At 45.0% G+C, this 12891-nt stretch overlaps 1 protein-coding gene and 1 long non-coding RNA gene across 9 annotated transcripts in view; one reads left to right on the top strand and one right to left on the bottom strand.

Moving 5' to 3' along the window:
• The window catches only part of CYTH1 (cytohesin 1), a 106127-nt gene that overhangs the window by 83341 nt on the left and 9895 nt on the right, over positions 1 to 12891 (top strand). For all 8 annotated transcript variants that reach the window (XR_013405739.1, XM_077968917.1, XM_077968918.1 and 5 more), the window contains 2 exon segments: positions 304 to 415; positions 6161 to 6237. Coding sequence is in view for 7 of the 8 variants with exons in the window: in XM_077968917.1 (XP_077825043.1) it covers positions 304 to 415; positions 6161 to 6237 (189 nt within the window). In the remaining variant the exon portion in view is untranslated.
• On the bottom strand, positions 7961 to 11671 carry LOC144336010 (uncharacterized). Its single transcript, XR_013407402.1, has 2 exons — positions 8241 to 11671; positions 7961 to 8100 (listed from the first exon to the last, which is right to left on the bottom strand). It is a non-coding gene; the product is annotated as an uncharacterized LOC144336010 (long non-coding RNA).

Genomic DNA, 12891 nt, shown 5'->3' with positions numbered 1-12891 from the left:
AAGAAGTTGGTAGTGAGGCCCAGCTACGGAATCAGGAAGGGGACAGTGGTTTGTAAATATGAAACTAAAAGCTTGAATAGAAGTCAAGCTGCTGTCTTTATTTTCCTAATGGGGAAGTCTTATTTATTTTGTCGCTGTGAGCTGCCTGAAAGCAGAAATGGTCATATTCTTTTAGTCTCAGCACCCAGCAGGCTTGGCTTACTATAGGCATATAATGAATGCTTGTGGAATGAATGAAGAGAAAGGGGAGGAAGAAAAAATATTTCTAGAATCAGAGACATAAATTGTCATCTTTTATCCCAGAATCTCTATGAGAGCATAAAAAATGAACCGTTTAAAATCCCAGAAGATGACGGGAATGACCTCACTCACACTTTCTTCAACCCAGACCGAGAAGGCTGGCTACTGAAACTCGGTAAGTGCGTCTCCGAGTTAGGGCTCCCAAAGCTGAGACTTAGGAAGAAAGGCTGTGTGCGTGCGTGTGTGTGCGTGTGTGTGCATGCGTGTGTGCATGTGTGCGTGCACGTGCATGCATGCTCACGCACATTCATGGGCACACACACCATGTGGGAAAGGGGGTGGCTTATAGGGGACTTCAAAGAGACTTTGGTATGAGTTCTGTTCTAACAAAGGTCCGCTTCCACAAAGGAAGTGACTTCATAGTCATTGCCCCCCGGGACACAGACCGCTGGGGACAGATTTTACTCCACCATAAATACTGCCCACATGTGTTCATGCTCCACGTTTTTACTCTTGAATTGGTTGACCAGGTTTTGTTTCAAGGAAGCTCCCTGAGCACCTGGTCCGTTTGCCTTCCCTGTCCCCATAACCATTGGGAGGGTGGCCAACCTTGTCCATCTTTCTACTTCCCATCACACAGATTTGTACCTGGCGCTCCTGCCCCCGCCCCAGTGCATCGTCACTTCCTTCTGCATCTGGCTCCCCCACAGGCAGTGTGCATGGCAAGCCTAGAGCCCTTGGCTGCAGCTCAATCCACAGCACTCTTACTCATTCTTGGGCAGCGGTTTTTTTTTTTTTCTTTTTTTTCCCCCCCTCCTTTTCAATCTGAATCAGCCACATTAATTATTTTGTTCATTTAGAAAAGCTAAAAATGCATTTCTCTTCCCTCTGCCAGAAGTGATGAGCTTGTACTGCTGAGATTTGTGGTCATGCCTTGCCGTGAAGGGGACAGGATAATCAATAGGAAAAACATTAGTAGGGTTTTCATACACATTCATGTCCACATGTGTTTACTTTATTAATAGTTTCAGAATATAGAGAGAGCTCTAGACTCTCCGGACATAATGATGTCTTTTTTTTTTTTTTTTTTGGTTGGGGGGCCACTAACAGCGTATTTCCTCTGTTGCCTTCTGCCTTAGCCTTTGATGAGTTGGGTTCTCACATTAGCAGGGGCTGTTTCGTCCTCTACCAGCCCAACTACTCGCCCCAGTGATTAGAAGTCAGTACTCTCTTGGTCATTACCAACACATCTGGGAAGGCTAAAATGGAGTCCTTTATTTCTGACTAGGTCAGATAGCAATAGCCTTTATATTTTCTTTTAAAGGCATATCCCAAGTCCTTGTGCTTATACATAATGACTTAATTCATAAATTCCCCTTATGGCACCACTTCACCCATCAGTTGTAAATATCTCTTGAATTGGCCATCATTTTATGTATATTTAAGCCAGCAGAATCTTTGAAGTTAAGGCTCTAAAATTACTAACCCCATAGGCAACCTTCCCTTCCACATTCCTATTGCCAAGTGGATGGAGTTAAAAGAAAACCTACTGGAAATGTTTAAAGTGTGTCCAAGTTTGGATTTACTTTCCCCTCCAGCGAGATTTGTTTAAATGCTAATACTAAGTGTTAGCTTTGACAGCCCAGACACTAAAATTAGAACAGTACAAAGATTATCTTGGTTCTTACACCAGGATGACATGCAAATTCATGAGGCATTTCAGATTTTAAAAAAGAGGAAATTTTACCAAGTGTGGGACTCAGTTTTAGCTCATTGCATTACTTTTTCTAAACCTCCATCAAACCCTTCGAAACTACAAATATTGTGTTTTCATTGTAGCACACTTAGCATCACTCTTTGTGTTTATGTGCTGCAGAAGGCAGGGCTTCCAGCCGACTGGAGCTGTGTGTATATGTCTGTGTATGCAGATAGCCATAAGAATGTGTATTCTTGTGTATACACATATGTACATGTGTATTCATGGGTATATGTGTGTGCATTCTTACACACTTTAAAAAGTGACAGCCATCTAAAGAAGACATTTAATTTTCCCTGAAATAATCTTAGCCTTCTTTGCTCTGATTCCGGACATACTAATAAACGTTGGCTTTGTAAAAGCTGATTTGTGGCATCTTTGGGGCCAGGTTTTCAGTAGTGCCCCAAAACTTGCCTTGCTGAGGTGGGACGTGGCATGTAAGAGCCCCTCGTTCACGTGCCAGACAGTGGTGGGATCATTTGCCCGTTTAGTGTTTTTAGTTCAGCTCTCTCCCCAGGCAGGCATGAATGTGACTGATACATTGCACTTTAAGATTAAGGAATCGGGTTTAATTTATTTGTTTTAATTTTCTTTTCTCCCTCATTTGTATGTTTCCATGATTTTGGCTCTCCTTTTCCTTGCCCCAAACTCCAGGAGGTATGTAACCCCTCAGCCTACTCGCTCGCTCTGCATAGGCCACTGTCATTGCTGCAGCATTTTCTTATTTTGTTATTTTTGGTTATTTTGTTTTTTAATTGCCGGTGGTAGTGTTAATGCTGCTTCTAACTTATTGTACAGTCCCTAGGGAACTGGTCAGGATCAGGGGTTTGGAGCAATTTTTGTTTTTCCTTTTTGGAGGAGTATATGTTATATTCATTACTGAATGCAGTAATGCAAGAAAACATTCTAAGAGTGGGTTTGTAAAAGCAGAGGAAGTTTCCACGACATTTTCACTTGGAATTATTGGCTAAGACATGCACTATGTTTGATATTCAATTTGACATCCATTAATCAGCCTGATTGAAAGTTAATCTCTGACGTGGAGAAGAGGAGAAAGAAGAGAAGGAAGTATTTCTTTTTTCAAGCTGAGACTTTTCCAGAAAGAACAAAGTCTTGGCTTCCCAAAGCTAGGGAAAGCTTCTGATTTACCATGATGGAAAAGCAAACTAGGGAAAGAATTAAATTAGACGATATTTAAGACATTTACCTTTGGACAAAAAGGGGAAATGGCGTGTCCTAAACTCAAAATGACACCGAGTGAAGGTGAAAAAACAACTCCAAACCCAAAAACCCTCCCTGAAGTCCTCGTGTTTAATTTCGTGGGGATGAGAGAAGGGCATTACAGCCTGGGCTCTGTTTTTATGTTTTGTTTCGCTCCCTCGCTTTTTCAGCGAGTCCTCATTAAAGCCCTGAATTGCTCTCCTAGTTATGTTTTTGGTGTCTCCTCTCCATTTGCTGGTTTGGGGAAACATGTTTTCCTAGCCCAAGACACCTCAGATTTGTGCCAAAGCATTCCCTGAGCTGTAGCTACACTTAAAAAGAACAACTCCAAACATGCACACTTCCTCAGATGCTTCAGGAACTTGTCAGGTAGGGGAAGATGGCATGTCAGCTGTAGGGGAAGATGGCATCCGGCCTTGATATCTCGGGGAGGGCACAGGAGGGCTGAGGAGCCGTGCAGTGGGAGGTGGTCCTGTGAGTTCCACAGGGACTGTCCTAGGCACGCATTGATCTGTCTGCTTGTTTCATGTCTGCTTTTCTTTCCACGTGGAAATGTTCTGCGTGGGCCCACAGTGATGCTTTATGGTAGAGGTCTCTGTAATGCAATAAATTGTCCAGGGATAATAACCAAGCTTTTGTGATCAGGCAGAGAATTTCTTCCGGCTTTGCTTTTTCTCCTTGATTTCCTTCCATCGTGTTTCTTTTAGCATCTGACTCGCTTCTTCCATGATCTCCTAAGTCCCAAGGGTTCCCCGGGTACTGTCCTGTGATGGAGCGCATGGGAGGCCAGCATGGGCTGATGTTCCCTTTGTGCCAAGCCTCTGGGGACAACCAATGGCCCGCCAGGCTGGAAGACCAAAGTTCTCAGGCTCTGAATTGGTGGAGGGGGTTCCTTTTTAAGAATAAATTGGCTTTAGTCCTGAATATAGTCCTTGTCTTCTTTATCCTCCTTATTGAATTCTGCCCAGGCTTTCCTGTTTTCCACATGCATGTCATAGTATCCATTTATGGTTTTCTTCTAATTCATGCCATCTAACCTTTAGGGACCAGCGGCAAGGGCTCACATGAAACTTACAAGTCACTGGAGGGAGGGAGTCTCAATTTGCTTGACACAGCCCAGGATGGGCAGGCGGATGGCACGTGCTTGCTTACAGCAAATTCCCCCGCATAACCTAGATCTGTGTCATTTGGAATCTTTGCAATTAATGATCAGTCACGGAAGCCCGCCTAGAGTACAGCGTCCAAGCGGGGTGCTAAAAACTGGCCTGAAAGCCCAGTGATCCTTTTATTTGTCTGCCAGGACCTACACTGGACGTTTTCTTTCCATAACATTGTTTGCAGACTCCCCTTAGGTTTCTCTGGTGTGAGCATGCAGGCCGGTTCTGGCGGTTAGAAAGAGTCCCTGTAAAACCTTTCTCCTCTTTGCTCAGCTATTTGTGATGAGGGCAAGAGAGAAAGCATGATCGGGGGTATGAGATTTATGCCCCATGGTTCTTGCCATTTAGGAAGATTGGAGAAGCAATGTTGTCTGTAGGTTAAGTCTTAGCAAAAGAGCAGGGTGCAAGAAGTGTCTCTAGAATGCCATGCATAGCTTCACAGGTGAAGGCCTTAGGGATAAGTTTTGAGTGGTTCATGTTCAGAAAATGTTCCCTTGATAAGAGGAAGGTGGAGGAAAAGGAAGCCTGTGGTTCCAATTTGACAGCAGGTGTAGCTTCATTCAGATAGGCTTGGGGAAATTTTTCCTTCCTTCATGTCTGTCTCAGCATAACTTCACGACCCCAACCCCAGCTTTTTTTTTTTTTTTTTTTTGAGATGGAGTCTCCCTCTGTTACCCAGGCTGGAGTGCAGTGGCACAATCTTGGCTCATTGCAACGTCCACCTCCCAGTTCAAGCGATTGTCATGCTTCAGCCTCCCAAGTAGCTGGAACTATAGGCATGTGCTACCACCCCTGGCTAATTTTTGTATTTTTAGTAGAGACGGGGATTCACCATGTTGGCCGGCTAGTCTTGAACTCCTAACCTCAAGCGACCCACCCACCTTGACCTCCCAGAGTTCTGGGATTATAGATGTGAGCCCCTGTGCCTGGCCATGACCCCAGTGTTTTGTGCTGAGAAATACTAAAAAGAACCAAGGGAGGCCCTTGCCAGCCTCCCAGCCACCGCCACCAGAGCTTGTTTTGCCGTGGCTATATTTGCCAGCTGTTTCTGTTATAAGCTCTAGGTGAGAAGCCCAGAATGGAAAAGGCTCCTGAGGCAACCTCTCAGTACAAGTTGATTCTTCCTTGATGAAGGAATTCTGCTGTGATTGTCACCCAGGACTCGGGAGATTTTGTTTTCAGGACACTAGCACATAAGGTTAAGAGCCAGTGTAGAAGCTTCCTGTAATCATGAAGGTGAGGAAGAGAGTAGAACCACGGGGATTTACTTCGTGTTCCAGGGAAAGTGTGGATTTGATTGTGAAGGCTCCCAGCATCTCCCCTCCTGCTTCCTCCTTCCTTCACTTCCAGTGAAACACTCCTTATGTGCCGGGCTATTTGTCCGTAGCAGAGTAGCCTGCACTAGGTGCTGACCCTTCCTTCTTTTTCTGTTCTTTGGCGATTTCTACCACATAGGCTTTTTGCTGACTCTGGCAAATTTGCATTGTATGTCATTATTGCCCCTGGGTTTTCCCTCCACAAACCCATGCTCATCCTGCCGTCCTGATTCCATCTCCAGGTGTCACCTAGACGCGCTTGCTCTGCTTGTACCCACAGGCTTTCACTTTGTGAAAGACGCTTCTGTTTCGGCTCTGTGTCTTGTTACTGATGTCAGTGTTGTGGGCTCCACGTTCTCCTGATGCCTCTCCCCCAACTCTCTCTGAGAAGAGAGGGTGTCGTGTGTGTCGTGGAGCCTGCGCTTGTCTGGTTGTCTCTTGTCGAACGTGCATCTCTTTTTGCTCTGCAGGTGGCAGGGTAAAGACTTGGAAGAGGCGCTGGTTCATTCTGACTGACAACTGCCTTTACTACTTTGAGTATACCACGGTGAGTGCCTGCTGCTCGGCCTCCAGACTAGGGATGGACAAGGCCTTCGGTTCCAAGTGGCTCTAATCAGACACGGTTGAGGAGACCATTGGATTTGCACTTCTATATCTGTGGGGGATGGGGGAGAGTTTAAGCAAAGTGGAAGAACTGAGGTAAATCTCGGAATGGGGAACCTCCTGAGAGGATGTGCGTGCCTCCAAGGGCACTGGGGCTCAGAGCCGGCATCCGGTTCCGGTGAGACAGGAGACGCCCGGCCTGGAGGAGGGGGAGCATGGAATAGCAGCACTAGAAATGGGTTTTGGAACCGGGCTAGAAAGAATGAATTTGCATTGGTTGCCAAGAAAGAGTATGTGGCCCTAACTGAAAGGGAGATGAAAAGAAAAAGGAAATAATCATGATTTTAGAAAATTCACCTATTCTGGGTTAGCAGAAATATGATTTCAGAAGAAACAGCCCAAGGGGTAAAATACATAGTGGGGGAAAAAGAAGTGAAGTAAGATGGGAAAAGTTAATTTGAGATTATCTGGAGTTTTAAGAAGTTTTGTTGGTTTTATTCAGTGGGAGAGACTTACAGCTGCAAATTTGTGTTTTAGATATGTATATCCCTTTTGTAATAATAACCAAAGAGAATAAAAACCATAAATTAACTCTTTTCAGAGCTCCCTCTAAGCAAGGTACCCAGAACCCTGGCAAGATAGCACTTGGTGTGGAGACCGTGGCCCACCGGACTGGCGATGGGGTGCTTTTTCATTTCTGCCACCTCTCTTGGTCATTTGTAAGGGCAAAGCGGGCATACTGCCATGGCATTGAACTTTTGTCTGAAGTCAAGGCCGTTGAGTTGAAAATGCTTTGCTTTTGTTCTCCAAGTATATCTTCATGGAGCAAAAGTCATCGATCCCACTGAGAAAATTAAGACTCAGAAGTATTTTTTAAAATAAGTTTAGAGCAAAATGGGGCTTAAAACATTGAAATCCTGACCGTATTCACCAGTCCTGATTTAGGACCAAGAAACAGGTACACGCCTTGGCACTTTCTGCTGTGAGGCGTGAAGATGGGTTTCCGTCGTGTCTGACACTTGGCATTGTTCGCCATCCCCATGGACATCACGCACATGCAGCTTCTCACCCGGGGAATGCACTTCGTAGCCCATCAGGCTGCAGGCCAGAGCCGCTCCTTCTGATGGTTTGGTGACTGAGGATAGTGCATCACTTTGAAGGGGATTCTGGCCGGGATTTTGTGTGTTGTAGGGGCTCAACTCATGCCCTGCAAGTTCTGCACTGGCTTTGCTTTTCTGTTGTTGCAGTCTTTTCATATGAGAGTAATACACTTCAAATATCTGCAGAATTATAAAAAGAAAGCTGCTTTCTGCTTCACCCCCAAAGTACCACCATGAACATCTTGGTACATTTTTTTCTGTTTTGTTCACCCTTCTGCCCCATATTTTGCCTTTTTTCTGAAGACATCTACACTAATGGTGTCTTTAGCATCCTCTCTGAATTTGTCTCTTTATTCTCTGGGTCAAAATGAAACATACATAAGCATCTAAGTGGTGTACTCCTAAGTCCTGGACAATCCTAGAGCAATGCTACGAGAGGCTAGAATCTTGTGGTTTTTCATGATGCCCACCATAGTGGTGTCACCTTAATCCTTATTTCAATTCAGCCACACTTATTCAGCAAAGTGTAGCATTTTATCAAGCAGTGGAAATACAGAGATAAATACATTTCTTTTTTTTTTTTGAGACAGAGTCTCGCTCTGTCTCCCAGGCTGGAGTGCAGTGGTGGTGTGATCTCGGCTCACTGCAACCTCTGCCTCCTGGGTTCAAGCAATTCTCCTGTCTCAGCCTCCCAAGTAGCTGGGAGACTAGAGGCATACGCCACCACATCCAGCTTTTTTTTTTTTTTTAAAGTATAGATGGGGTTTCACCACGTTGACCAGGCTGGTCTTGATCTCCTAACCTCAGGTGATCCGCCTGCCTCAGCCTCCCAAAGTGCTGGGATTACAGGCATGAGCACCCAGCAGTAAATACATTTCTTTTTTTTTTTTTTAATTATATTTTAAGTTCTAGGGTACATGTGCACAACCTGCAGGTTTGTTACATGTGTACACATGTGCCATGTTGGTGTGCTGCACCCATTAACTCATCATTTACATCAGGTATATCTCCTAATGCTATCCCTCCCCCGCCCCTCACCCCATGACAGGCTCTGGTGTGTGATGTTCCCCTTCCTGTGTCCAAGTGTTCTCATTGTTCACTTCCCACCTATGAATGAGAACATGCAGTATTTGGTTTTTTGTCCTTGCGATAGTTTGCTGAGAAAGTAAATAAATTTCTTAAGACACAGAGAGGGAGCTGTCAGAATTAAGACAGTAGATTGAAACTTCCACACAGAATTACCTAACAGAGCAATAGACTAGTAAAAAATAAACAGGGAAAAATAACAACCAAGCAGGGGAAGGGGCATAACGAATTCAGTAAACTTCAGCCCTGGGCAGCAGCGGGCGCAGCAGCGGCGGTGGCAGCAGTCAGAAGCAGTGTGCAAGGTTTCTACCTCACGGCCTGGGATGTGACGAGACCTGGCAGTCTTGCTGGTTTCTCAGGTCTGGGAGGAAGCAAACTGAATGGGACTTGTTATTTTTCCATCCCTGATCAAGGAGTAGTAAAATCTCCTGCTGGGTGGACATTGGGGAAATGGGAAAAGTGAAAAAACCAGCTGTTATAGACATAATTAAAGGCTCAGGGCTGTATATTCAATGGGAAAGACCGTCCATGGAGGGTCTCCCATGAGCATGATATCCATCCCCAAATACAGGGGTCCCCAACCCCAGGCCATAGGACAGTACCAGGCTGTGGCCTGTTACTAGCCAGGCCACACAGCATGAGGTGAGTGGCAGGCGAGCGGCAGAAGCTTCATCTGTATTGACAGCCAGCTGCTGCCCATCACTCACGTCACCTCCTGAGCTCCACCTCCCGTCAGATCAGTGGCAGCATTGGATTATCATAGGAGCGCAAACCCTACTGTGGACTGCGTGGGCCGGAGATCTAGGTTGTGTGCTCCTTCTGAGAATCTAATGCCTGATGATCTGAGATGGAGCTGAGGGGGTGATGCTAGTGCTGGGGAGTGGCTGCAAATACGGATGAATGTTAGCAGAGAGGTTTCACTGCACAGAGACCATAACAATACATCAGTTGCTTGCAGACTCATCAAAACTCTATCAGTGAGTGGCAAGTGACAATTAGGCTGCCTCTGGTGGCAGGCTTTATAGTGGCAAGTGAACAGATGTACTTCAGTTGTACAGCTGTATCTGGTGGCAGGCTTTAAGTCAGAATCCAGCACTTACTTCAGTCTGCGCATGGCCCGCCTGTTATTTTATTTACCACTGCCATCTGCGTCTCTTTCCACATTGTGTACTTGTCTCAGCCACGGTTTTGGTAAGCCCAGCCGCCAACCCTCGCCAAAATGAGTAAAAATCAAACGTCACCGGAGAGCTTCTGTGAAAAGGGAGAGAGACCCATTGATGAGACAGCAGAAGACGCCAAGACTGCCAATGAAAGGAAAGCTGCACTGTGAAGAAAATGCCTAGAGTTCTACTCCAATTCTAGTTTCATTTCCACAGCTGGTCACATTCGCCAAGTCCACTTTGTAGAATATGTGGTGACCAACTACTCAGCAAAGCCATGAAAGCTTCAAAACTGCTTCACCGCATGGAGACCCAGCACCCTGCATTAAAAGACAAGCCTTTGGAGTTTTCAAAAGAAAAAAACGTAAACATCAAGAACAGAAGCAATTATTGAAGGCCACCCCTTCATCAAATGTATCTGCGCTGGAAGCATCACTCTTAGTGTCTAACCGCATTGCCAAAGCCAGGACTGGCTGTTGGTGAACAGTTGATCCTGCCTGCTGCTAAGGACATTTGTCATGAGCTTTTAGGAGAGGCTGTAGTTCAAAAGGTGGCACGTGTTGCTCTTTCAGCCAGCACCATAACTAGACGAATTGATGATGTAGCAGCAGATACTGAGGCACAGTTGTTCGAGAGGATTAATGAGTCACTGTGGTACTCAATTCAGGTTGACGAGTCTCCTGCTGTTGACAACAAGACAACAACGTTTGTTTTTCTGTGACATATTTTTCAGGGGGATGTGCATGAGGATATGTTATGTGTGCTTTAGTTGCCAACCAACACCATGGCAGCTATTCAAGTCTTTGAATGATTACATATCAGGGAAACTGAACTGTTCTGTTTTGTATTGGTCTATGCATGGATAGAGCAGCTGCCGTGACTGGACAGCTTTCTGGTTTCACTACTCAGGTCAAAGAGGTCGCTTCTAAATGTGAGTCTATGCAGTATGTCATCCATAGAGAAGTGCTGGCTAGCCAAAAAGCGTCACCTGAATTTAACAACATTTATGCAGGATGTGATTAAAATTACCAACCACATTAAAGTACGTGCCCTAACTCACGCCTGTTCATGCAGCCCTGTGAGGAGCTGGATGCAGAGCACACATGGCTTCTCTGATACGCAGAGTGAGATGCTTTCTAAAGGCAGATCACTGGCCAGACTTTCTGAGTTACAACAGCCACTTCAGAGATTTCTTTTAGAAAACATCACCACTAGCAGCACATTTCAGTGACACAGAATATAGGTCAGGAAACTTGTGTACTTGTGTGACAGATTAAACCTACTCACAAACTCAATCCGTCACTGCAGGGGAGAGCGGCAACTGTGTTCCAGTCGGCAGATCAAGTGGCTACGTTCAAAGCCAAACTGGAATTACAGGGGTGACGAGTGAACCCTGGGATTCCTGACGTTTCAGACATTAGCGAGATTGTGAAAGAGACGGAGCCGGGGCCTTCTTTCCCGCAGTGGACGCATGATCACCTGCCTCAGCTTTCAGAGGAGCTTGAGCGATACTTCCCAACCACAAAAGACCCCCAAATTGGGAAGGAATGGATCTGTGACCCATTTGAGAGTAAACCAGGTGAATCAACTTTGTCCGTGCTAGAAGAGGATCGACTGCTTGAGATCGCAAATGACAGTGGCCTTAAAAGTATGTTGGAGACAACTTCAAATCTCCATACATTCTGGATGAAAGTCAAGGCGGAATATCCTGAGGTTGCCACAAATGCACTGAAAGCCTGCTTCCATGCCCAGCATCCTGTCTTTGTGAAGCAGTGTTTTCTGCAGTGACAGCGACCACAGAGTGATTACAGAGTAGCCTGGACATCAGCAACACGTTGTGGGTGTCACTGTCTCCCATCACCCCCAGATGGGACTATCTAGTTGCAGGAAAACAAGCTCAGGGCTCCCACTGATTCTACATTATGATGAGTTGTATAATTATTTCATTATATATTACAGTGTAATAATAGAAATAAAGTGTATAATAAATGTAATGTGCTCAAATCATCCCAAACCATCTTCCCTCCCCTGCCCTGGTCCTAAATGCTTGAGCCAATCACAAAGATTATGTCTGAAAAAGACAAGTATTAAAACAGAGAAAAGCTAGCAGATGCAGAGAACAGAAGACGATCCCAACACCAGAGTGATTGGTGCCTGCAAAATCAAAGATATGATGTGGCATGAGATTATTTCCCTGAGAAAGAGGAAAATGCCCTGAATCTACAAATCAGAGTACACTGTATTTCAGGAAACTTTGTTACAGAAAGGCTGGCTCCAAAGCCTGGCCCCTTTAGACCATTACACTTGGAGCCAAGTCTCTGGTCATTCTGTTGGAAAAAGCAGATCATCTCCAGCAGCTTTTTGTCCCAGAAATTAAAGTATCAAGGTCTGCACAGTTTTGAAGAGAAGAATGACCCAAGACCCTTTGTCCAGCCACATTATCATTTAAGTAAAGCACAACTAGCAGCACTCTCATGAAGAAAACATGTGAAATGCAGCACTTTGGAACACTTCTTGAAAAAAAAAAAATCCAGCCAGTAAGAAAATGAATCACAAGAAAGGCCCCGGAAAGTAAAAGACTGGTAGTGAGCATCAAACTATTCACTTAAATACAGAACTAATACTTGAATATACAACTAATACTAAAATAAGCTTAAGTACAGAATACCAAGATATACTTAAGTATGGAACTAATACCAAAATATACTTAAGTATAGAACTAATAGCTAAATATACCTCATATAGAAGTAATAGGCCAGGCGCGGTGGCTCAAGCCTGTAATCCCAGGACTTTGGGAGGCCGAGACGGGTGGATCACGAGGTCAGGAGATCGAGACCATCCTGGCTAACACGGTGAAACCCCGTCTCTAATAAAAAATACAAAAAACTAGCCGGGCGAGGTGGTGGGCACCTGTAGTCCCAGCTGCTCGGGAGGCTGAGGCAGGAGAATGGCGTGAACCCGGGAGGCGGAGCTTGCAGTGAGCTGAGATCCGGCCACTGCACTCCAGCCTGGGCAACAGAGCGAGACTCTGTCTCAAAAAAAAAAAAAAAAAAAGAAGAAGAAGTAATAGCTAAATAAACTTAAATATAGAGCTAATACTAAAATATGCTCAAATATAAAACTAATACTAATTAACTAGAAATTGTGGCTGCAGGACAGACCATGAATGTTATAAACCTGGGCAATGTAAAAGTGAGATAATAAAAATCAGGAGGTAGGAGGAGGAACGATGTGAAGAATTAGAAGATTTTG

This window comes from Macaca mulatta, chromosome 16 (assembly GCF_049350105.2).
Source record: "Macaca mulatta isolate MMU2019108-1 chromosome 16, T2T-MMU8v2.0, whole genome shotgun sequence".
NCBI classification, from domain to species: Eukaryota; Metazoa; Chordata; class Mammalia; order Primates; family Cercopithecidae; genus Macaca; species Macaca mulatta.
This window is presented reverse-complemented; position numbering and strand designations above follow the sequence as displayed.